Genomic DNA, 27,109 nt, shown 5'->3' with positions numbered 1-27,109 from the left:
AACCATATCCAGCAGTATCCTGAAGCAATGCAAGGTGTGTAGTGTTTTTGTTTCCATTATTGCAGACCTGATCATTCCTGGTTGAATATGTTGGTCCATCAAATAAAAGGAGAAAGTCATGTAGCAGGTCCTGTCCTGAGAGGGAGATGATTGGCTAGTGGGGGACTCTGATAGTCTGGCCCCATCCAGAGTCTTGATGCCCTTGCCACTGCCCAAGTTTGTGTAAATATGGCGTCACACAGAGGCATCCCTGCATGGCACAGTGCTCCTCCACACACTACGGACCCCTGGGGAGCCCTCATGGCCAGGAGCCTGAAGACTCTGGGTGGCTCGACCCAGCGGAGGCCAGAACACCCCAAATGGACCATATTAGAGGACAGCCTTGTGCGTACACAATAGAGCATCTGCAAAGACAAGAGGAGAGGAGGAGGGGGAGGAGATGAGAGGAGGAGAGGAGAGGAGAGGGGAGGAGAGGAGGAGGAGAGGAGACGGATGCTAATTTAGCTGTAGAGTGCACAAGGGAGGAGCTGATAACTTCTGAATGCTCACAATTATAAATGAGTCAACCATTCCAGTTGTAAAACAGTGGCATTCAGTGGTATTTGGTAGTGATGGTTTGTTTTGTCTTTTCAGCACTCTGATCAGTCCATTTATATCACATGTCATAATAAGGCAGAATTTGAATGTGTAATTGATGTGATGTACTGTATCAGCACACAGTAACCATAGAAGGACATTTATTTTTTTTGTAACTGGTTGTTTTTCTGGCATCAGGGGCATCCTATTATGCGTGTGGGTGTAAAAGACAATGAAATTAACTATACCTGTGTCACATCTGATTATTCTTTTCTGTTAATCTGAAAAACAACCACATATCAACTAGTTAGTCAAGGGCAGGAACATATGCATTTATAATAATTGTATTGTTATTTTAATGTAAAATGTTTTGTATTTCAGTATGATTGTATAATAACAGTAATAATTGTTCTAGAAGCATTCTGTGTGATTTGTACAATGCCTATGATAATTTTGGGATAATTTTGAGTGTCAAGTCAGACAGTAGGCAGCTGGCTGGTGGCCTACAGGAGGTTGGTGACTATCCTGTTAAGAGGCAACTACTTTGAAGCTTTGAACTCCCTTTCCTCAGTGTCCTGATGCCTCGGCCTCCTGCAGCCTCTGTGGCCCACTGTGCAAAGCTTAGCCTCATGCTGCTCTCATCTAAATGCCACATTCTGTTCCTGCACCTTCTAAGATTTAATTTGCAGCTCCCTTTACAGATGTGGCTAATGCCTGCACACACACGCACGCGCGCACGCACACACACGCATGCACACAAGCGCACACGCACACACACACACACACACACGGAGACTGATAGAAGGAGAGAGAGTCTGTTACATGTAACAGGGAATTCGTAATTAGCAAATGTGCCTTTGACTGCAGAAACAGTGAGGTTCTTCTATGTGAAGATTATTCAGTAACATTGGAAAGCTGTCTTATTTCCAGCTAACTGAATGTTTCAATTTTATATAATAGGGCCAGAGAGCAATTGATATTTTCAATCCACTTCGATTTGACTTCATGTTAGGTAGCAAAACGGTAGCAAAAAATATTGCAAGCTTCATGAAGGAATGTAGCAACATCTAATTTCCAACAGTCACGTTCCCCTTTACCTGGAGATGGACTGCAGCTGAATCTAATTACTCTTCTTAAGCAAAAGCATATGATGGTAGAGTGCAGATGTGCCATTATTTTTGAATGCCTAAAGTTGCACAAATTGCATAATGTTTGTCATAACATCAGGGCTTTGAACCAGATTTTTTTCCCAATTGGTTCGTTCAGAACAGAACCAGTATTTTAATGTTCCCTGTTTTTTCAGTTCAACCCTAAAATTGACATTCCTGAACTGGTTAGAACAAAAAAATAAAGTTCCCGAACCGGTTAATAACGTTCCATGTCAGCTGCGGGACATACAAATAAAACTTTAAAATTATATTGTTAGTCTACGTCTCTATCCTGTAAGCGGCATAACTGTAATTCTGACATGCCTACATTTTTTTCAGTATTATGAATTAAGGAAAATGTCTGCCAAGTTGTTTATTGGCAAACAACTGATCACATAACAATTATACTTCTTAGATAGCTCCATTGGTGCAAATGACAAATAGGGGAGGCTACATAACTGTCATAGAGAACTTCAATTGACCAAACCTGGTCAGGGCTCAATCAGTGCATTTGTTTCTCTTATGTCAATACAAAACCATAAAGCATTACTGAAGCATCACTGTAGTTCTTACATCCATCCAAAAGCCTATGCAACTCACATAGCTAAATCTGTGTAAATAACTGAAATATGGTAGGCTACATACAATAGCTGCCATACATGGATTTCTATGCAACGTCACGAAAACATGCATGCGCAACCAAGAGGCAGAAAGCACCATAGAACAGCATAGAGCAATGCAAAAGAGCAAAAGAATAAAATTAGTTTTTGTGCTGAAAACGGCACCAATTTGAAATCACGATGGTTAGAGAATGTTAAATATGTTCAATATCCCTAACGGAATGCATTTCTTCGCCAAAAATGACAAAATACGATGTTATATTAATAATGCAAATGAACGGCAAACTTTGAAATATAGTCTGAAATGAGATGTTATTATCATTGAGACAACAGGGGTATACAAAAAAATCCGATTGTAGCTTATGTAAGATCCGACAAAGAGTCCAAAGAGATAGTGGTAGTAAACAAACTCTTTACTTAGAACTTGGCCAACATAATCACAGAATGTACAACTCAAGTGCCACCTCCAGTTCCCCGGTTAAAACATAACCTCACATCCCGCTACCTATTAGTCTCGCCTCGCGAGAGCCCCCCCCCCTCCTAATTAAGGACTCACCAGAGAGCATGCACCTAGTCAACAAAATCAGCCAAGTGGCGTGGAGGGTGACGGTCTCTTGCCGGACGCTGTAGAGGGGTAATGGGTTCGGGAATCGTCACAAGACCAGAGGGGTCTTCAACAGACCTGCTGGTCTCGGGTTGTGGTGTTTCAGCTGAGGTAGACTCAAGCAGCCCATCCTCAGGTGACTGCTGTCCAGGAACGATGGATTCTCCAGCGACCACATCCGTGCCTGAAATCACTCTACCATGCAGCTGATCCACGTGGCTGATCCACGTGGCTTGGCCATTTGAACGAGGATGGTAAGGGGCCGTCGTCACTGGTCTGATGCCATTCCGCCTGGCAAACTCTTTGAATTCTTCTGACGTGAAGGCCGCACCATTGTCAGAAACAATGACGTCTGGCAACCCGTGAGTTGCGAAGAGGAGTCTCAAGGTGCTGATCACTGCAGACGATGACATTGAACTCACCATGGCAACCTCTAACCATTTAGAGTGTGAGTCCACAATTATGAGAAATGTCTTCCCTTGGAATGGACCCGCAAAGTCAATATGTAACCGGGACCATTTCTTAGTTGTCCACTCCCAAGGGTGTAGCTGTGCTGTTGGTGGTGCATGACGGGATCTCTGACAGGTTTTACAGGATTTTACTGTCTGCTCGATCGCTGAATCCATGCCCGGCCACCAGGCATAACTCCTCCCCAGACCCTTCATATGCACAATGCCTGGGTGTGCATCATGCAGCATGGCTAGTACCTCCTCCCTTGCCAGGCTGGGAATAACCACACGACTTCCCCACAATAGGCAGTCCTTGTGTGCGGACAGTTCATGGCGCCGGGTAACAAATGGCTTGAAACTGCTGTCAGGTGTGTCCATTGGCCAGCCATGCAGGTCCCAGCGCAATACACGGGACAGAACTGGATCCTTCCGAGTAAGTACAGCAATGTGTTTTGCATTCAGTGGGGCTTCAGGTGCCATTTCCAGTAAGAGTACCTCCATGGGGAGTCTCACGAATGGCAGTGGGCAGTGGTAAGCGGCTAAGGGCATCAGCATTCGCCAGCTGTTTGCCAGGGCGGTAGCACAGCTCGTAATCATAGGCCAAGAAGCACACTCCAGCGAAGCATGCGTGGGGACAAGACAGGTGGCATAGGCTTAGAGTGGTGTAGCAGGCCCAACAGCGGTTTGTGGTCAGTAAAGACCAGAAAGTGGCAACCAGCGAGGTACTGGTGGAATTTCTTAACTGCGAAGATGACCGCCAAGGCCTCCTTATCTATTTGGGCATAATTTCTTTCTGTGGAGGATAGTGTCCTTGAGGCAAAGCAGATGAGAGCCTCCCGGCCATCAGATTCCATATGGAAGATTAGCGCCCCCAAGCCATAAGGCGAAGCGTCACAAACAACCGCTAATGGCTTTGTCTCATCATAGTGCGTCAGCACGCCATCAGCCTGAAGCAGTTGTTTAGCAGCAGTATAAGCCTTTTCATGCGAGTCAGACCACTGCCAGGGTGCAGACTGATCCAGGAGGCGATGCAGTGGTTCCAGGATGGTGGCCTTGTTTGGCAAAAAGCAGCTGCAAAAATTGAGTAGGCCTAGGAATGATTGAAGCTCTGTTTTTTTTCGGGCGAGGGCCTTCTGAATAGCCTCAACTTTCTCCATAGTCGGCCGTACACCATCCTTGTCCACATGAAACCTTAAAATTCAACTTGGCTGGCAGCGAACACACTTTTCTCCTTCTGCAGCCGCAATCCTGCTTCCGCAAATCGTTCCAGCACTGCACGAAGATGTTCATTGTGCTGGTCCACAGTCTTACCAGCTATTAAGACATCATCCAGGTACGGTTGCACCCCTGGTATACCAGTGAGGAGGGTATCCATAAAGCGGCTGGAAGATGGACACAGCTGTCGAAACTCAAACTGCAGGGCGGCGGGCCGAAACAGCCCACGATGGGTGTTTATGGTGAGAAGTTCTGCAGCCTCGTGCGTCCAGCACCAGCTGCTGGTAAGCTTGTTTGAGGTCCAATTTACTGAAGATAACTCCCCCTGCCAATCTGGAGAACAGTTCAGCTATCGTAGGAATGGGGTAAACATCAGGCTGCACCACTGTATTTACTGTGCAGCGATAGTCACCGCAAATTCTTAAGCTGCCTTCTTTTTTAACTACTGGGACGATGGGTGTGGCCCACTTCGAGTGTCGCACTGGTTCAAAAATACCTTGAGCTACTAGCTTGTCAAGCTCCTCGTCTAGCTTTGGCCGCAGGGCAAAAGGCACGGAGCGTGCTTTAAAAAACCTAGGTGATGCTGTCGTATCAATATCAATGGCAATTGGAGGGGTACGTGAGGCTCCGAGGTCCTGAAAAAGTTCTGCATATTCCGTTAGGATGGGCTCCACGGATTGCAGGCATACTTGGTGCACACCTAACACGGAAATGCCCAGTGCATCAAACCAGTCTCTGCCCAGTAGACTTGCCCCCTGACCTTGAACAATAATCAGGGGTAAGGTCCTGCGATTACCCTAATACTGCACCTCCACAAAAATGTTCCCCTTAACTTGTAGTTATGCTTGTGACCATTGTTTAAGCACACTACTGTCCTTGAGCAGCAAAGGCGGCTGGGTAGGCCACAAGGTGTTGTAACTGCCCTCACTGATCAAGGAGCATGCGGCTCCAGAGTCCACCTCCATAACATGTGCCTTGTTATTCAGGATCACAGTGGCTTGATATGTTTTTTTTATGTGAGCATAAGGCTGCCTGCCCATGGTATAAATGTCATATTCCTCGTCTTGTTGCCAAGAAGTCTTGTGTCCGAAGAATCTGCTGATGTGACCTCCCTACTCTTCTTAAAACAAACACGAGCAATGTGTCCCCTTTTCTTGCAATAGTGGCATACTGCAGAGGCAAATTTGCAATGTTGTTGGTTGTGTGTGCCTCCACAACGAAAACATGGCTTTGCACCCCCTTCTGCTGCTGTTTGTTTTTTTTTGAAGATGGGTGGACTGTGTGCAGTCTGATAAACTTCTGCTGACTGTGGTTGTCCACTTTGGTTCGGCTGGAGTATACGTGCATTTAATGTGGCCGTCTCAGCAGCAAGGGCTTTCTCCTCGGCGATTTTGAATGTGAGGTCCTTTTCAGCCAGCAGGCGGCGCTGAAGCCCCTCATCTAGCACCCCACAGACAATTCTGTCTCGCAGCATAGCTTCCAGCTGGTCACCAAAATTGCAATGTACTGAAAGTTTGCGGAGTTCAGCAATGTAGCTGGAGATGCTTTGGCCTTGCTTCTGTTTGCAATTGTAAAACTGAAAACGTTGAACAATTTGTGATGGAGGAGGACTGTAGTGGCGTTTCAAGACTATTACGAGGTTTGCATAGGTGACGGCTGTAGGAAGGGTGGGGGCGACCACCGAGCGTAGTGTGGAATATGTTGCAGCCCCACAGACACTAAGCAGAATAGCGTGCCGTTTCTCCTCCTCCGCTACGTCGTTAGCTAGGAAAAAACATTCTAATCGCTCAATATACTCTTCAATGGAATTGCCAGAGCCTTCATCAAACTCTTCTATACGACCCAGCGTGGTCATGGTGATTGTCATTACTCACAGATTGATGCCGGACTGTAGACTATCGAAGGCTGCTGATTAGGCTACCATAAAAAATAAACTTTGTAGATTCGGATCCCATCCTCGTCGCCAGTGTAAGATCCGACAAAGAGTCCAGAGAGATAGTGGTAGTAAACAAACTCTTTACTTAGAACTTGGCCAACATAATCACAGCATGTACAACTCAAGTGCCACCTCCAGTTCCCTGGTTAAAACATAACCTCACATCCGTTACCTATTAGGTCTGCGCCCCCCAATTAAGGACTCACCAGAGAGCATGCACCTAAACATAAATCTCAATACATTACAGCTTACAGCGGCCGACTATTTACGTTAAGTTTATAACGTTGTGGACGGCCACCAAGCGTCTTCTGCCCCACGGCTGCACACGCATCTAGTTTTGTTGGTAAACGGGAAACCCGTGTATTGTGAACATCAATTGGCCAAACCTGGTCAGGACCCAATCAGTGCATTTTTGTCTCTCTTATGTCATCAGATAATACAAAACCACAATGGTGTGTACACAGCTGCCATTGTGAATATTAAACTTATAAACAAATGCCCAAAACCTTGTCAGGGCCCAGAGGGAAATGACAAAAGATTCTGCCTGTACAGCTGGTGGCAAGCTTCTCCATTACATTTCTCCCGAAGAGTGGACAACTGGAAGTCAACCTCACCAAGTCATATTGCACAGAAATCTTGTCAAAGAACGAAAAAAATAACGTTATTAACCCGTTACCATTATTTTAGATAAACGATTCTGTTCCGGAACATAAAAAAATGTAAAGTTTCTGCTTTCGTTTCTGTTCTTAGGAAAACATCAAAAGTTTCTGGTTTTAGTTTTCGTTCCGTGAACCGGTTCAAAGCCTTGCATAAAATACTCGTATTAAGCTTGCACACACTGCATAGACTGAATGGCATTGCAATCACATGTGCTTTAATGGTTGCATTATGCCCTAGTAATGGATAGATAGATAGATAGATAGATAGATAGATAGATAGATAGATAGATACTTTATTGATATAATGCAGATTTTCCTATCAGTATGCACTAATCATATTTTATTTACTTGTGTGTTTTGCCCAAATTATAATAGCTTGTATTTTGCTTAATCAAAATATTAAGACAAACCGCTTACATTTTCTTAGTTTTCTTAGCTAGTTATATCTGCTCTGGTCACTAGGTGATGGCTAATCAGCCAGTCCATCTGGAGCATACCAGAACACATTGGTCTTTTATTAACCCATTGGGGAATCACTGGAAGGCCATATTGTTTTCATTTGAAATGGTCATGTAGCCATATGAGGTCTAAATAAACTCAACTCAATTATGTGTTGGGTGTCATATGACAGATAACAGTACATAACGTACGTGTCCTAACATGGCTGTAATATGCAGCAGCCAGTGGCTATTTAGTGTCTGGGTTCATGGAAATAACTTCCTGTCTTACATTTCCTCCTGCCAGTGGCTGATTCATTTAGTAATTCCTCCGGCAATTAAACTGATGAACAAACTAACATCAGTGTCCATAAGAAAGGGGAGGATGTATCCTCACTCTTTTGTGTTTCTGTGTGTTCTGGTGGTCACAAGAAAAGGGAAAAGGCTAACCTTTGTGTGTGTTCTTGGACTGACTTGATGCAACTGCGGTCAAATCTGCTGGAAGACCTACATAAACCCCACCATAATTCCTGGGGACAGAGCCAAAAGATGTAAATGCATCTTTAACATGTGAGATTGTACACAAAAGAAAATACATTAGAATAATGATTTTACAAGATGATTTTGATTCCTTTTTATTTTGATTCTTGAAAATCATAATGGTGCTGCTCCTTCAACACATGGCCGAGGACATGAATAACCAAGGAGAATGGCAGCATAACCTAACCATGCGTAGCCATTTTAATGGCTTCAGTGCAGAGCAGAGACACAAGTGGTTCTGGGTTACATTACATTACATTTAGCAGACACTTCTTGACCAAAGTGACTTACATATGTCAGCTATATTACAAGGGATCACATTGTCCCCGGAGCAACTTGGGGTTAAGTGCCTTGCTCAAGGGCACAACGGTGGAAGCTGGGAATTGAACCGACAACTTTCAGGCTACTGCACGCTAGCCCAGCTCCTTAACCACTACACTACGACCGCCCACCGCTAAGGGTTCCTTAGATACAAGCTGTGTTCACAGATAATGAAAGCCACTTATACTGTACCATCAGTCAATATTCAAAATGGAACTAGAGGGATTGGTGGTAGCCTGCATTAAATCACCAATCTCATTACTGAATTCTGAAGTACAATATGACATGATGCATCTGTGCTTTGTACTTTGTACATTTGTTCTCTGAAATAGATGTCGAAAGACCAGGAATTTCTACACTGCCAGTTTAACAGTATGTGGTCTCCTGCATGTTTAATCAGGAAGAGTCAAGCAATCAGCCTTCCACATCTGTCTCCTATGCTTTTGTGGCTAGGCCACAAAGCTCCTGAGACTGAGGGGAGGTTGGTAAGGGACTTCCGTGCTTGGCTTACCTTCTTTTCTCATCATCTGGTGAGAGGTCTTCCGTCCTGCAACAGGGCAATCATAGATCAGCTGTTGACACAGTGAAGCGTTAGAGCCCAAAGCCACCAACTGAGCTAGCATCTGTTCGCCACTGACAAGATCCAAAATGACTGTATTTTGTGTAATGTGGGCCTATGGGCCTGTTCTCTCTCTCCCTGTTGCCCAAAGAGACATGCTAATGTCTAATGCTGGTCTCTCTCCCTGACGCCCAAAGTGGCATGCTAATGTCTAATGCTAGATGCTGATGCTAGATGCTAATGGCTGATGCTAGATGCTAATGTCTGATGCTGCTAATGTCTAATGCTAATTTTTTTTGGTGAAAATTAAATTCTGATTATAATTTCTACTAGTTTCAAACGGTTTTGTTCTTCAAATCCCGTGTAGCCTAAGTATACAGACATTAAAGGCATGCTTTTTGTTGATTGGCAGCAAGTTTAGTTCACATTATTACCTAGCAACTGCCGTGCAACCACAGGCCCAGACCCTTCTTTGTAGTTACACGCGCCTGTCCTATAAGTATACTCTTTTGATCCCGTGAGGGAAATTTGGTCTCTGCATTTAACCCAATCCGTCAATTAGTGAAGTACACACAGTGAGGTGAAGCACACACTAATCCCGGCGCAGTGAGCTGCCTGCATCAACAGCGGCGCTCGGGGAGCAGTGAGGAGTTAGGTGCCTTGCTCAAGGGCACTTCAGCCGTGCCTACTGGTCGGGGTTCGAACCGGCAACCCTCCGGTTACAGGTCCGAAGTGCTAACCAGTAGGTCACGGCTGCCCCAAAGTATAACCAAAGTATGTCCTAGTTGCTCTGTAGGCTAATATATGGGGACAACAGCAGGGAAAGGAGTCTAAAGCAAGTGCGTGTGTCTGCGTCAACGAGTGCATCAGGGCAAATATAGGTAAGAAACTATAGGAAATGTTTTAACATTGTATTCACAACGCGCATCACGCACAAGCCCAATACCAATAAATAGCTTTACTGCTAACTGCTTTTCTCTCTTCGAAAATGTTTAAGATGTCAAAATGCACCAACTTTGTGTTGCAAGGATGCAAGGATGATCATGCAGCAGCATCTAACTTGAACGTTACTTACTCTAATTAATTGGGAAACGCATCTTGAGTGCGCACCAGAGAGAGAGAGAGAGAGATAGACTGGCAGGTTCCATGTGTCATTGTTGATATCCCCTTTTAATATATGAACTTATAACTGCTTGTAACAACTTAATATTATGCATAGTATTGTTAATATTGTGTTATCAATGTGGCACAAACAAACAAGGTTTAGGAGTTTATGGACTAGCCTTATATCTTACAAGAGCTGGTGGAAGGGTTTTATGAGAAAGCTTAGACTGAGCAACCTTAAAGTGACAATGCACCATAGCCTAAGTTCAACAGCATACAATTAGCAGCACCATAGCCTAAGTTCAACAGCATACAATTAGCAGCACCATAGCCTAAGCTCAACAGCATACAATTAGCAGCACCATAGCCTCAGCTCAACAGCATACAATTAGCAGCACCATAGCCTAAGCTCAACAGCATACAATTAGCAGCATTTCTTAATATTTTTAACTTTAGAATTTATCATATATTTTGTTGTTGTTTTCTTTTCTTTTTTTTTTTTGGGGGGGGGGGGTCCCGGATTTAACGTGGGGATTTTAAATAATCACACCTGTTAAACTCTTGTGGGGACAACGAAGCCTGACATGCAGACGTTTTGCTCAACACACTTTTGCCCTCTGCCTTAAGACGGCCAACTTAGATCTTTGCTATCCCAGAGCTAACTTGCAATGCAACTTGCCATAGGTAGTTAGCTTCAATTAACATCCGGATCTCCTTATATGGGCTTCAGAGATCAATGTCTGATTTTAATGTCTGATGCTGGCCTCTCTCCCTGATGGCCAAAGGCACATGCTAATGTCTGATGCTAGATGCTAATGTATGATGCTGGTCTTGTTTGATTTTAGCCTCCTTGCTAGCACTTCCATTTGTCATGCCCAAGGCCTCTGGATTAATGCTAGTGCAGGAATGTGCTTATTCATGTATGGAATCACAGAGGGAAATAACATTTAGCAGGGATAAAGCAAGTAGATTAATGTTTATTGAAATTGGTGAAAAGACAGGAAATTCCAGGGACAGTTGTCATGTTTGAGTTTAATCTCCATACCCCCTCGTAAGATACCAAATATTTTGAGTTGTAGCCGAAGGAAAACAGTAACAGCTTGTTTTTCACAGTTTCTTCTCCTCTGGCTGTCTGACTGATAGAGCTGCTCTCCCTTGTGACAGGAATCTGGTGCTGAGTGCAGAAAAGTTGTGCAATTAGGCCTTTATAGGCGAGCCTGTCGTAACAAGCCTCAGGGGCCATGCTTTTACATGGAAGATGATCCAATGTTTATCAGGATGAGAGGGTTGTGAATGCAAGCTGATTGATTCACATTTGGGGAGTTGTTTTGGAAAAGTCTCTTCTGTCAGCCATCGTGGTGAAAAATAGCAAGAGTGCTGAGGGACAAGGGGGGCCTGTCTGAATAAATAGGCTGCATCAGAGGAAGGGCACACAAAGACAAATAGCTGCCCAATCTCTAGCACCCCTTTAAGGGACTATTTTGATGTGGAGAAACATTACTATCAGCAGTCAATTGAAAAAAGAAAAAGAACAAAAGTGAAATAATAAAAGAAAGGCCAGTATGCTCTAACATTGATATGCTTTGAATTCTGGATTTAAACATGCACTGTGTGTGTATGTTAAGCCTCTGTTGTTCATCTCTGCAACTCTTTTGGACATAGAAAGGGTGTCAGGCCATTTTACTTTGGTCACCACAAGCACTGTGTATTGCAGATGAAGGCTGAAATTTAATCTGGCAAATCTGCTGCCAAATGTCTCAAGCTTTCGTGGAATTTGCCTGATTTAATTGTTGTCTATTTTGTTTGTTTCCAAAATGGTATGTTTATCTGAAAGGTTCAAAGCTTACATTGTCATCACACAATACTCACACATCTTTAGAAGCTTCTGCCGGCCCTGTACGGATCAAAAAGAAAGTCTCAATTAATTTACACCACTCAAAACTAATCATGATACATAGACACAATACTATACAGAGTCAAAACTAATCATGATACATAGACACAATACTATACAGAGTCAAAGGCAATGAACAGACTTTGATCTTTCATTATCAACACTCTGATCTAGTAATAAACCAAATCACGTGTCCATATTGGGAATTAGTTGGTCCTGCCATTGACAACAGGGTGGAAAAACAGACCAGTGAAATCAATGGAATATTGTGAGTTCTAAGGACAGTGGAAAATGGCCCACCAGTAGACTCTGTCTCAAGTGTCTTTCCACCTTGACCTGACAAGCGACAATAGCTGTGGTCTGGTCTAGAGGTCTCTAGTGGTGCTTGAGCGGTCTTCTAGAGACCACTCTGTGGTCTTTTTTGGGTTTTAATCACCCACGCCAGGTCCTGTAGAGGTCACCAACCACTCCTGACTGAACTGGAGCACAGCTTGGGCTGTGATGTGTTATGGTATAGACGTTGGGTGGAAACCCATCTTTAGCAAGGCATCTAGCGACAAACAGGCTCTTCTAATAATGGCAAATTGCTTAGGCATGGTTGGCCTTACTCAAGGGCCCTTGTGACTGTTTCATTTGTGCAGAGTGCTGGTCTGTTTGAGGCCTGAACTGATAAATGTGCACTTTCACTTTCAGCCCACACTTCACACTAAGGAGATGTGTATACTGTAGAGTGGCCGCTATTCATGTGCGCATAGCTTGCAGGGGTTGAAAGAGGACAACAGGCAAGGCATTCACAGAGAATGCCCTGCAGGGACGACTGCTGAACTTACAGTACCAGAGTTGCTGTCCCCTCTGCTATTTCCTCAATGCTGGGTGGCTATATTACTACAAACAGCCCAGTACAGAGGTGGGGACACACGTGATGGTGCTGAATAGTCCTTGTTGATAGTGTGTCCAACATTTTGCTTTGACTTCCCCTGAACTCCTGAAGACCCAGCTCTTCAGAGAGCATCTCCTCTCGTATACACTACTTACAACTAGTCTTGCTGATCCTAGCACTTACCACCTGACTACAACTGACACTTGACTGTTTCAAAACAGCACTCACTGATGCACTTATTCTTATTGTACTCTACCTTTTTTAAATTGTCCTTGAATTCTTGAGAGAATTGCTTTAAAAAGCTTAAACTGTTTACCATGTTGTTAGTCGCTTTGGCTAAAAATGCGTCAGCCAAATGTAATGTAACTTCACAGCAGTCATCAGGTTGTTTCATAACTCACATGCTGATCAGAATGAATCCATTTTTTATTCTTAATTCTTAATGAGAATTTATGCTTTAATTTTTGTATTCAGTACCTCATATATCTTACACTCACACATGATGATAACACATGATTACACTGATAAAGCCTTATGATGTTATAAGCCCTTAAAGCTTGACATTGCAGAATATATCATAAAGCTTCTTTTATGTCTTGATAATGGCACTAATGACGTATTTTCCTCATATCAAATACAGTTTATTCTGCAAATGCTGTTTATGGAGCCATATGACCCCATAGAAGCTTCCAAAGTTCTGTAAGACTTCAACTACAACATCATAAATCTTTATGAATGGAGTAATTTCTACTTATATGTATTTATATAGACTTTGATCAGTCACTATCCACAGTATACCCCATAAACATGTATAAACCTGTTAACCTGCTACTAAGACATTCATATACTACACAGACCTCTGTTTTGTGTAAGAGAACACATTTGAAAGGACAACTAGCCACACTGTCAATATGGTGTGCCCTTTGTGTTTATTAGCCAATATGGTATATGCCCAATATGGTATATGCCCAGTATGGTATAAGCCCACTATGGTATATGCCCAATATGGCATATGCCCAATATGATATATGCCCAATATGGTATATGCCCAGTATGGGTATAAGCCCAATATATACCCAATATGGTATATGCTCAATAATAATTTATAAGCCCAATAATAGTTGTAATGCCCAGTATGGTATATAAGCCCACTATGGTATATGCCCAATATGGCATATGCCCAATATGGCATATGCCCAATATGATATATGCCCAATATGGTATATGCCCAATATGATGTATGCCTTGTCAATAATTTATTAATACCCCAATATATGCTTATTATGGTATATGCTCAATGTAATTATAAAGCCCAATATGGTATATGCCCAATATATGCCCAATGTAATTTATAAAGCCCAATATATGCCCAATATGGTATAAGCCCAATATGGTATATGCCCAATATGGCATATGCCCAATATGGTATATGCTCAATGGTATATGCCCAATATATGCCCAATATGGCATATGCCCAATATGGCATATGCCCAATATGATATATGCCCAATATATGCCCAATATATGCCCAATATATGCCCAATATGGCATATGCCCAATATGGCATATGCCCAATATGATATATGCCCAATATATGCCCAATATGGTATATGCCCAATATGGCATATGCCCAATATGATATATGCCCAATATATGCCCAATATGGTATATGCCCAATATGGTATATGCCCAGTATGGTATAAGCCCACTATGGTATATGCCCAATATGGCATATGCCCAATATGGTATATGCTCAATATGGTATAAGCCCAATATGGTATATGCCCAATATGGTATAAGCCCACTATGGTATATGCCCAATATATGCCCAATATGGTATAAGCCCACTATGGTATATGCCCAATATGGCATATGCCCAATATGGTATATGCCCAATATGGTATATGCCCAATATGGTATATGCCCAATATGGTATAAGCCCACTATGGTATATGCCCAATATATGCCCAATATGGTATATGCTCAATATGGTATAAGCCCAATATGGTATATGCCCAGTATGGTATAAGCCCACTATGGTATATGCCCAATATGGCATATGCCCAATATGGTATATGCTCAATATGGTATAAGCCCAATATGGTATATGCCCAATATATGCCCAATATGGTATAAGCCCAATATGGTATATGCCCAATATGGTATAAGCCCAATATGGTATATGCCCAATATGGTATATGCCCAATATGGTATATGCCCAATATATGCCCAATATGGTATATGCTCAATATGGTATAAGCCCAATATGGTATATGCCCAATATATGCCCAATATGGTATAAGCCCAATATGCCTTTTGTGCCCTTTTGTGTCTGGAGAGTGAAGAGAGCTGTCAGTGTCAGTGAGGGCAAACAGTATCCATCACAGAGATGCACAACTCACACCCATCACAGAGATGCACAACTCACACCCACAAAGACAGCACCACACAAGTAAACTTGCACCCACAAAGACAGCACCACACAAGTAAACTCACACCCACAAAGACACACAAGTAAACTCACACCCACAAAGACACACAAGTAAACTCACACAAAGACAGCACCACACAAGTAAACTCACACCCACAAAGACACACAAGTAAACTCACACCCACAAAGACACACAAGTAAACTCACACAAAAGACAGACAAGTAAACTCACACCCACAAAGACACACAAGTAAACTCACACCCACAAAGACACACAAGTAAACTCACACAAAGACAGCATCACACAAGTAAACTCACACCCACAAAGACACACAAGTAAACTCACACAAAGACAGCATCACACAAGTAAATTAAATACAGCTGTAGCAAGACACACACACACTCACATACAAACACATATGCACACACACACACACAGACACACACACAGAAATGTGCATACACACACACACACACACATACAGTATACGTACACCCACACACACACACACACACACACACACAGTATACGTACACCCACTTACACCCACTTACACCCACACACACACACACACACACACACAGTATACGTACACCCACTTACACACACCACACACACACACACACACACAGTATACGTACACCCACTTACACACACACACACACACACACACACACACAGTATACGTACACCCACTTACACACACACACACACACACACAGTATACGTACACCCACTTACACACACTTACACACACACACACACATACAGTATACGTACACCCACTTACACACACACACACACACACACACACATACAGTATACGTACACCCACTTACACACACACAGTATACGTACACCCACTTACACACACACACACACGCACACGCACACACACACACACACAGTATACGTACACCCACTTACACCTACTTACACACACACACACACTGATGACTCCTCACTAAGGCATCCCATGATCCAGAGCCCACCTTCCTGAAGCGGCAGCATGTGTGGATTTCAGACACGTCTCACCGCAGCACGTCTCCACACACGTCTCACCGCAGCACGTCTCCACACACACGTCTCACCGCAGCACGTCTCCACACACATGTCTCACCGCAGCACGTCTCCACACACGTCTCACCGCTGCACGTATCAATTAGCCGCTGCATATCTCGCTGCATGGCCACACAGGCACCCTGCCGAGAGCTGCAACTCCACACACACACGGCCACACAGGCACCCTCCCCGAGACCTGCAACTCTCCACACACACACACGGCCACACAGGCACCCTGCCGAGAGCTGCAACTCTCCACACACACGGTCACACAGACACCCTGCCGAGAGCTGCAACTCTCCACACACACGGTCACACAGGCACCCTGCCGAGAGCTGCAACTCTCCACACACACACACGGCCACACAGGCACCCTGCCGAGAGCTGCAACTCTCCACACACATGGCCAGCGTCTCTGGGCTGAAGGAGGCTAACGCAGGAGGCTAACGCAGGAGGCTAATGCAGGCACCCGGCCGAGAGCCGTGGGGGGGTGGAGGGTGATGCACAGCGGCTCTCTGTTTAACACCCAACTCGCACGAGAATGGAGATGCCAACAGCGGTGGCAGTGAAGCAGAACCAGCAGAACCCAACTGCCTCTGTCTCTTTCACACTCTGTCTCTTTCACACTCTCATTCTCTCTCTGACATACACAAACAAACACAACACACACACACACACGCATACACATACACACACGCACGTCGACACAGTAAACATGGGATTCCTAAAACACACTCACCTCCTCCTGATGTGCTGGCTGCTGAGGAGTTCCCACAACCCATTTTGCATCGATGCTCAGCAGCTGGCGAAGAGTAACAAAGAAGAAGGAAGGAAGAGAAGAAATGAGAGGAAAGAGAGAGAGAGAGAGAGAGAGAGAGAGAAGAGCTCAGGGCAACGAAGACAGAGTGGAGACAAGACGGACAGACAGAGTGAAGGAGAGGAAGAGGGAGAGAGAAGGGGCAGAAGGCTGAGACGAACTCTCTGTTGTTGCCCCTGTTCTGCCTCTCACTCTCTGTTGTTGCCCCTGTTCTGCCTCTCACTCTCCAGCGTGCGCGCGGTCAGCGTCCCTCTGCAGCAGCACACAGACTGAGGACAGAGCAGCAGCAGCAGCAGCAGCCAGGCTGTACAAGCAAGAGAGAGAGAGAGAGGGAGGGAGAGAGAGAGGGAGAGAGAGCAGCAGCCAGGCTGTACAAGCAAGAGAGAGAGAGAGAGGGAGGGAGAGAGAGAGAGGGAGAGAGAGCAGCAGCCAGGCTGTACAAGCAAGAGAGAGAGGAGGGAGAGAGAGAGAGGGAGGGAGAGAGAGAGAGATGCTTTGCCCTCACATGATTTGCTCTTCTCCTCCACCCTCCACAGGGTTGCCGGGGAAACGGAGGGGGAATGGGGAGGGGTGGGGTTGGGGTGTTCTCTCAGCAAATGGCAAGCCACACATTTTACCTCACACAGCACAAAACTACATGCGCCACACTTGGTAAATGAGCATAAGGGACCCACAGGGAAGAGACATTGTCCTCACCTGCATTCCTCAAAGTGTCCTGTGGAGACCTGAGATACCAAAGCCAAGTCATTCTGAACCTGGCACTTCAGAGTGGATGTTCAAAAACTATTCCCCTCTGGGCCGGGGACATGGTGTTATCTCTTCAGAAAAATAGTGATTAAAATCCAGCATGCTGACAGAAAGTTTTCTTTAAGAAAAACATCAACACATTAGCCTCTATTGTTTAAGCTTTTGTTGTATGTGTGGATGAGTTGTGATAACTGTGATATGGTGAAGGATAAAAATAAATCCACCTTATCCAGTACTGACATTTTAATACATTCAGTAGCCCAGTGCCAAGGCAACATGTATCGTATTCATGTATTCATGTATATTAATGTGTGAAGAACACCTGTCTGCTCACATATTGAGAGGAATTGAAAGGTTTTGGTTCAGTGAGACACATTGCATTACATTAGTTTCTGTCTAAAAACAGTGAGCGAGCAAACAGCCATCAGCCAGCAGGCCCCAACAACAGCACCGTTAGTCCTGATAAAAGCCATCAGCCAGCAGGCCCCAACAACAGCACCGTTAGTCCTGATAAAAGCCATCAGCCAGCAGGCCCCAACAACAGCACCGTTTAAAGGGAACTTGATAAAAGGAACTGATGTATTTAATTTAGTATTTGGCAGCTATATGCTGTAAAAAGATGTTTTTACATGCTAATCTTCTTAAAGATGTTTTTACATGCTAATCTTCTTAACAAACATTATGCATAGAGGCGTGTGGGAACAGCTATACCTGTCCTTTACATTGTGGTGTTCTTTCCCTTTACATTAATAATATCAAGTTAGCTCTACAAAACACCATAAATGCAATAACCCACTCAAAGGCACAGTAGAGAGAGTTGTCCCACAGTAGAATATAAGTACAGTATAGTAAAGAATTTATAGTAAAAAAATCGTTTGACTGAACTTTTTTCAGGCCATAAGTCATACGTTGTTCATATCTACCTATAAAGATAGCACCCCTTTTGCGGTCGCGACCTATTGGTTTTTAATGTACAAAAACATGCAAACAGCAAAGTAAAGGGAGTATTCGCCTTATTCACACAGCGACCATTGTTTAAACCAAAACGAGGCTACAGGGTACACTTACTATAACATTAATGCCACCTACAGGTGAATGCATAGAACGTAACAACCCTATGGTTTGTGTACCCTGTAGCCTCGTTTTAGCCGCCAATGGCCGCCATGTGAATAAGGCGAATTGAGAGTGTTCTTGATTGAGACTGAGTTTTCCTGATGAACAAAAATATATTTTAGTACCATCCTGACCATTGCTGATTAGCCATTGCTGTTCTTTTCTACTGCAGCAATATTGTAGAAAGGCTTTAACACACTCTCATTTAATTACTTCAGGCCACAAGTGTTTAAAGGGGAGATTTTTTTCTTGTTAAAGTAACGAATCAGAACATTCTAGATATTGTTCATATTTCCATTTGTTGCCTCATCCAAGATTTAATAAAAACATGGTAATTTTGAGTTTACAGACAACTCAGTTTTCCAATGAGCAGCAATACTGTGTGTGCTCATGCAGGAGGTCTGGCGCGATTTGATAACGACAATCTGGAGACGGTGCTTTTGTCTTCAGTAACAGATTGTAAAAGGTTGACAAGAGGTTGCGATATGGTGAGGGACAGGTCGTGTTGCGCTATGAAAGAACATCGTAGCCCTACTTTCTAAAGCGTAAAAGCGGTCAGCCATAGATAAACGTAGCCTACCTCTGTCGTGGTGGCTAGTTGCACCAGGTAGGGAAGATGTCCTGAAGTGCCGAGCGTTAACCTTATGGCGGTCTTCTGATTGGTGGCGTGCTAAAGCGTTTTCCTATTGCATCCATAAACAATTTTCTTGCAGCTAACGGCGCCAAAAGCAAAACCCTGGCACTTTAATTTCTTTACACCATGGCTTGTTAGTTCTCCCCGTTTCCAACAGCTGCCCATCTCCATTTTTTTTTAACTTTTGACACCTGCCTTCCTTTAGCAACAACGCATCCATGACGGCTAGTGGCCTTGCCAAATAGGCGACACAAATCATGGCGCTAATATGCGCGTAGGTTCTGGTAGGCCTACTGGTTATGGTTTTGTGCTATAAATTAATAATATTTTATAGCAAAGTTTTAAGTTGACTATTTTAATTGTATGGTTATTTTTTGTCAACATACACTCACAACCTACTGTCGTTAAAAGTGAGGCCTAAGCAAAATAGGCTACAAGGCTGTTCAAAGGTCACAAACAGACTGACCCCCTTACCCCAACAGTTCGCGATGATGACAGTGATATTATTTTTTTTATGCTAACTGCAGCTCAGTCAAAACCTTCCGTCGCAAATTGTGAAAAACATTGTTGTACATGTCATAACAGGCGGGATAATAAATTGCATAGGCTCACGGTTTATATTCGTCGCTTTACACATAATGTTAGTTGCATTGATTAAAACTGTAACAATAATAGTAGCCTACATCGGGTGGCATAGAAGGCTATCTGTTCAAGTCATAGGTGACACCCAAAATGAATGACCTCCCTGACAAGAGTTCGCGATAGTAAGAAATTGTCTACATTGATGCACGGAAAGAACACAGCCTACGCTTCTTCTCGAATTAAGCACATAGAGCTCACAATATCATATCCAAAAAGTTAAACTGATTGGCCAACCTCATCAGCTGTCTCTAATGTGTCACTATAATCCAACTTTTAGACCGTTATAGTCCTCCATACGTGTTCTTTGGAAAAGCAAAGGTGATAGTCCCCCCCCTCCTATTTTTTTTCTCATCGGATCTGCATCGATCTCAAATATGACATTTCTAAAATCAAATTGACGGAAATCCGTCCTATGATGAAGAACTTTAATCCTTGAGTACAGTACAGTATAGTATAGTATAGTGTAGAGAGAATTGTCCCAGAGGCTCTGGAAAGGTATCTGTGTTGTTATAACTAAAGATTGCTTCTTTGATCACCACAATTAATCATATCCCTGCTGAAAAAAACAGCCTGACCAGCTAAAGGTGGTTTGCTGGTTGACCAGCTTGTTGACCAGCTTGTCTGACCACCCTATGATGGTTGACCAGCTAGACCAGCAAATCTCTTGCGAAAACATACCTTCAGCTGGTTTACCCACCTAACGATGGTAATTCAGCTGGTTTTGCTTGTCGTACCACCTCAAGCTGGTCATTTTAGCTGGTGTTGCTGGTCTACACTGCTGGTTTAACTGGCCGTGCCAGCTTATGTTGGTCAAACCAGCATGACCATCTTGCACCAACAATGTCAAGTTTGACAGGCTGGTCACCAGCATGACCATCTTGCACCAGCTGTATCCCACACGACAGGCTGGTCAAACCAGCATGACCAGCTTCCTGAAATGGTCACGCCAGCATATCCAGCTGGTGGTACAACCAGCTACACCAGCAAAGACCAGCAAGAGCTGGAAGAAAACCAGTAAAGACCAGCTAAAACCAACTACCAGCATAAGCTGGTTTCTAGCTGTTTTTTTCAGCAGGGATGTGTGATGATGGGGGGAAAAGGCTATAAGAAAGAATATCAACTGTGCTTTAAGTGTTTTAGCTAGTACTTGCTGTATGGACTTTTATAGACTGTTATTAAACTACATGACTCATTCTTTACACATCCTTCATTTTTGTTGTAATTTGTTATATCAGATCAACTTATGTGATGGAACAGATTTCATGGTGTTCACTTGCCTTCATCTTCATCAACATCTCACAGAGCACACTGATCACCAGTGGGATCTTGGGATACTAGTCATTACATCATCAGCATGGCTCTATGAGCTGGCGATGGCTCAGAAGAGAACATCAGGTTTACAAAACTGCACAGATAAAGAGACGTGGTGAGTGCTGCTAGAGAGAACTGGACCCATCCAGCGCCAGTTGCACATAGAACATTCTGACAGGAAATGTAACAGTTGTTGTGCTAGGAGCTTCAGATTGGTCTTAACAGAGGACCAATAATAAGTAAAGACAACTCCCTGAAGCAATCCAAAATGAAAATGGGAGAGGTGATCTGTACCAAAGCCAGAAGACATTTCAGAACATAATGTTCATGTGACTGTCAATAAAGCAATAACATATCTGTTACATCGACATTACCAGGCGGAGCTACTTCATAGTCATTGGTGCTCATCACACACAATACCATTGTGTGAGACTGCTGGCATAGGTAGGCTACTCTTTAGCAATTACAAGAATGTTGATTTGTGAGTGTCTGATGCTTTGTGTCCATGTCAAATGTATCTGCAGGACTGAGAACTTCACTCCGTGAAGCAAAAGCATTAATGGGGGTGTGGCACATTCTTTGACGTTTCTAGCTAGCTAATGGTTTTAAATTCGTTTTTACAGGCATGCAGTCAGTAAAGTAGCCTAACCTTGGCTTAGAAACAGCCTTAACTTGACCCCTTGTTTCCTTTTTCATTTCACAAGTATTAGGTTGTAAAAATAAATACAGAATATCACATCTAGGCCTAGATCAATTTTCCCATTATAAAATGCCGATTTTACACTTGGTATTCCACCCTCGATGTGGACTAAAACATTGTCAACAATTATATACAAAAAACGTATTTTTGACTCTTTCAACAGAAGGGGGCACTATAGACTAACAAAAAGGACAGCTGCTCCTGCTTCTACCCACGGCTTTTGTCTGCACGCATGCAACTCATCTATAAAACGTAAATCGCCCACAATTTGTATTATATTATATTATATTATATTATATTAGGCCTATATTAGGCTATATTATATTATAGGCTACTACAGCCTATTAATTATGAGGGAGAAAACTGCGGATTTTGTTGCTGAATTATTTTTATGGTTTTGTAGTTAATATATAGGCCTATTATATTAGATTTGACTAGGCTTTGTGATGAGTGGTGACGCAGAAAACTCCGCCTGGAAATACGTGTCAGCAGGAACAGTAACCCAAGTGTTCTCTGGGAAACAGAGTTCCTGTCCTGAATTATTGAAGAAGGCTACGATCTCCCCGATTAGCAAGATGCCGGCCGTTCACAAATTACTTCTGGAAGAAGCCTTACAGGACAGTCCACAGGTAAATAACATACATCCGCTCTTATTATAATTTGAAGAACCGATTGTTTCATTCCTCGTAGATTTTTAGCAACCTTTAAATCTATGCTCTCCGTAGGGTAGCCTATGGTCCAGGAGTAGCCTAACGTCAAGAATGCAAATGTATTTCTGATTTTGTTGTAACATTAATGTAAACATAGCTTACAGTTCTACAATAACAGGGTGCCTGCAATAAAAGTGTTCAAATATAGGCTACCATATATCACGATACAGAATGACTAGCTACACCCTCTCCTTTATCCACCGTGCCCATGGAGCAGATTTTCTAGTCCGGGCCAATGATGTCAGGATGAGAACAGACACACTATGTTTACGAATGAATGCATGGCCCTTTTGAATCGGCGATGATAACCTGATGATAGGCTAGCCTATATAGGCTAATTTATATAGTAGGCCCATCCGAATCTTGGGCTGGTGTAGTAGCCTACTGTCAGCATTGTTTTACAGGCTGTATTCCTAATTGTAATCAGAATCCAAGGCCCTGCATCACAAATAAGTGGGTGGGATCTATTGGAATCCATTGAGTTAGGCTGCGGACGGTGAAGCCTATGTGGCAGCTGTCGGATAGGCTGGCTGGCGTTGGCTAGATAGAGCTGGAATTGCTATAACTAGATGTACCGCAGAGCGGTACAAAATATGACCGCCGCCCAGTCCAGCACATTTTTTCCACAAAAATAAATCCCGCTGAAAGGCCTATATGATTCTAACTGTCTCACTAAATTGCATTATCCACACTCCTATTGCGTATGTTTGCCTCCAGGGGTCAGGGGTCATGTTAACCCATTCCATGTGCACACATGTGCATAAACAGATACACACGCACACACATACATTCACAGTAATCATGCATTATGACACATACCTCACACAGTAGACATATGTGCGCATGCATGCACATGCACAAACACACACAGCAGGCAAACACACAAACGCACACACACACGCACACCCACACACATAAACATACACATAAACGTGTACACACACATGCACATAATTCAAGAATTTCTCAAATTCTGAACAGGCAAGATGGGGGTGGGGTTGTATAAAATGAATTTTACATGTGAAATCTATGAACTAATCATGTTTTGGTACTTGTTGTCTAGCAGATACCAGTGAGAATTGAGTGTGGATAATGCAATTTAGTGAGACAGTTAGAATCATATAGGCCTTTCAGCATGATTTATTTTTGTGGAAAAAATGTGCTCTGGACTGGGCGGTCATATTTTGTACCGCTCTGCGGTACATCTAATTATTTCAATGCATAACCTTGAGATACTACTCACTCAGAGCAAAGCCCGCTACTATACAAGCACCCTAAATCTACACTTGGTCTGCTGTTTGTGGTTACAGTTTTTCTCGATTGCTTGGTCTTCATGACTACTTTCTTTGCACAGCGGAAGTAATCTCTTGCGAATGTGTTCACACATTTTCATTGGGTTCAAACATTTCTCACACCCTTTTGCAAAACAGTTAACACAGGTGTCATTCAAAAGCCCCAAACTCTATTGGTTTTCCCATGCTAAACAAAAGGAAAACCTCTTTTCACAGGTGGTATAGATTCCTTGCATAAGTCTGAATCTCTGATACACCTGTGTGAAACTCCTTTGCACAATTCTTCAATCAGCAATCATTCATTATACATAAGAGATGTCTGTTCTGTGTTGCTATTTGCAAGTATGGATCTAATGCACATTTAGACAAAGTACTATTTGGTGGAGAAAACAGTACAAAAGGTGTTTACTGTAGGTCTATTTCGATGAAAGTTGTAGTTCAATGAAATTTAGAGTATCTTACTAGGTGTTTGCTGTATGTCTTACAATGACAGTTACATCTTGGGAGGAATGAATAAATTATTTTTTTATTCAGCACATTTTGTCTTTTCACAGTTTTTTTCTGATACCAGAAAAATGAGAAAGAACAGACATGGCAAAAATGCTCATTTTGAGAACTAGATTTTGCATTTTGTTGTCCAGTGTGTAATGATTGATTAGAGAGTGTTTTTGAATTGGCAACAAGTTGTAGTGTTTGAAGGCAAGATTTGCTTTTGCTGCATGTTTTAAGTGTTTTGAGAGAGTAACAGCCTTTTGCAAGCAAAATGTGTAATTTTGTCCAGAGTGCTTTTGTTCAGACACGGGTGTTAACTGTTTTGAGAACGTGATGTCAGAGTTGACACAGGTATCAAAACGATCGAGAAAAACTGTAATATTATGTAGGTAGCTGGATGGTTTGATGGTTTAAATTGCATTGCATCATAGTAGAGCTAGTGAGCGGGGCTGAGCGGTGCGAATATCCCACTCCTCGCTCGGGCTGTTCACTCGGCCGCTCCTCCGCTTAAATTCACGTCAGGCCGCACCACTCAATTTCGCTCCCCCACTTAAAAATCCAGTGAAATCGCTCCACACTCGCTCCAATTTGAAAGAGGGAGAAATCATCTACAAGCCGAATTGTCACCTTAGAAAACTTAAATCCTAAAGAACTAAGAGCAATGGCAGTTTCACTCATAGAACATTTATTTTAAAAGATACAATATCTATCTATCTATCTATCTATCTATCTATCTCATGCATCAGTCAGGAGCCATGGCCAATGAAAAATACATGATAAGAATTTTAGTGTCACAATTGTTTTGATATCGATAATAAGTCAAGAATTTTGATACTTTCTTGATTTGATTTGGGAGCCCCCACCACACCAGTGGAAATCATAGACATTACACGAGTAGACTCCCCCAACACACTCAGTGAAAAGGTGGCTTCATATCATTATCGTTTGAGGGTATATTACAGTTTTTCTCAGTCGCTTTGGTGCTATTCTCGCATCACTATTAACATTTGCACAGCAGTTAGTGCATTTCTCAAAACAATTAGTGCAAACTGCAAAACCTAGTGGATGACCTGCAAAAGCATGTCACTTGCTCAAAATGGATAGTCCATTCCTCAAAAGCACGTATTCATGTCAATAAAACGGTCAGTGTCATCAAAATGAGAAGTCTTGACACCATCGTTTATGAACAAGATAGTCAAATGGCTTTGTCATGTTTTCATTATGACAGTTCTCTCAGTGTTTTCCAATGCAAAAAGGTCAGAACTCAGTGACACTACCTGAACATGCTCAAGACAGCACTATACAGTACTTGTACAGCCATTTGAAAACTACAAAGTTACACATTGCTGTAGTTGGGGGAGTAAGTGAGTACAAGACACTGAATCATTACATTTTTACTGTATGCTCTTTGCAATTCTACAGCATTGTGACAGAATTTGATAACTAGTTCAACAATTTTGTATGTAATGACTCAAGCAATGAAATGAAGACTATTAGTTTTATAGGGAGCGACTATTCAGTATCCATGAAAGTATAGTTCATTTTGACTGACATGACATAAGCAAATGATAATGTTAAAAAACAGCAGAGAATTGTATGAAAGCAACTGATACATGTCAAAAAGTATTTGCAATTTGTTCAGAGGAAGGAGAATTTGCTACTATGATGTGCACAAATGACTAAATGTTGTGGAGGTTGAACTAATAGTTATGGGCATTTTCATTCTGATCTGCAAAAAGCACCAAAGCGACTGAGAAAAACTGTATTTGTATTACATTTTGAATTTCATATTAAGTTTATATTATTTATTATTTATATTATATGATCTGCGTAATTACCAGCTAAAATACAGTAAGTTGACTATTTCATAGCCTATTGATTTTTGTTTTGACTTACATTTGACATGATTATCATTTGACTTATTAAATCTTTAATGTGACTACACTGTAGGCTATAGTGTGTAGGTCAAATTGAGTGCTTTCTCTGGGGAGACACTGCCTCCACCAGCCGCCCCATAGACACGCCCCTGCTCAGTGGCGGCCCTGGATCAATTGGTGCGCTACAGGTGAACAAACAGTATTGTAAAGCCCTGTCCTTGTGTGATACCATTACATGAAACTGTGTTCCTTAAACACAACTGACCTGAGGCCATGGTTTAGTGCACGTTGCCTTTGTTGAATGTCACTGGCTATTGTTTCTCTCTCATCAGTAAAAA

At 42.8% G+C, this 27,109-nt stretch overlaps 2 protein-coding genes across 2 annotated transcripts in view; one reads left to right on the top strand and one right to left on the bottom strand.

Moving 5' to 3' along the window:
- Positions 1-2: 2 nt before the first annotated feature.
- Positions 3-17,552, bottom strand: LOC125302877 (overexpressed in colon carcinoma 1 protein homolog). The gene is made up of 6 exons (XM_048256203.1): positions 17,176-17,552; positions 12,038-12,062; positions 9,017-9,052; positions 8,095-8,174; positions 825-857; positions 3-404 (listed from the first exon to the last, which is right to left on the bottom strand). Exons 1-5 carry the CDS (start codon positions 17,216-17,218, stop codon positions 853-855), a joined length of 189 nt encoding a protein of 62 aa, XP_048112160.1. The 5' UTR covers positions 17,219-17,552; the 3' UTR covers positions 3-404; positions 825-852.
- Positions 17,553-22,563: 5,011 nt separating this feature from the next.
- Positions 22,564-27,109, top strand: part of appl2 (adaptor protein, phosphotyrosine interaction, PH domain and leucine zipper containing 2) — a 32,709-nt gene continuing 28,163 nt past the window's right edge. Inside the window, exons 1-2 of the mRNA XM_048257781.1 lie at positions 22,564-22,652; positions 22,925-23,029. Coding sequence (XP_048113738.1) covers positions 22,976-23,029 — 54 coding nt within the window. The 5' untranslated portion in view covers positions 22,564-22,652; positions 22,925-22,975. The remainder of the gene's footprint in view (positions 22,653-22,924; positions 23,030-27,109) is intronic.

Source organism: Alosa alosa, chromosome 11 (assembly GCF_017589495.1).
Source record: "Alosa alosa isolate M-15738 ecotype Scorff River chromosome 11, AALO_Geno_1.1, whole genome shotgun sequence".
NCBI lineage: Eukaryota > Metazoa > Chordata > Actinopteri > Clupeiformes > Clupeidae > Alosa > Alosa alosa.
Note: the sequence above shows the minus strand (reverse complement) of the source record. Positions and strands in the feature narration are given on the sequence as shown.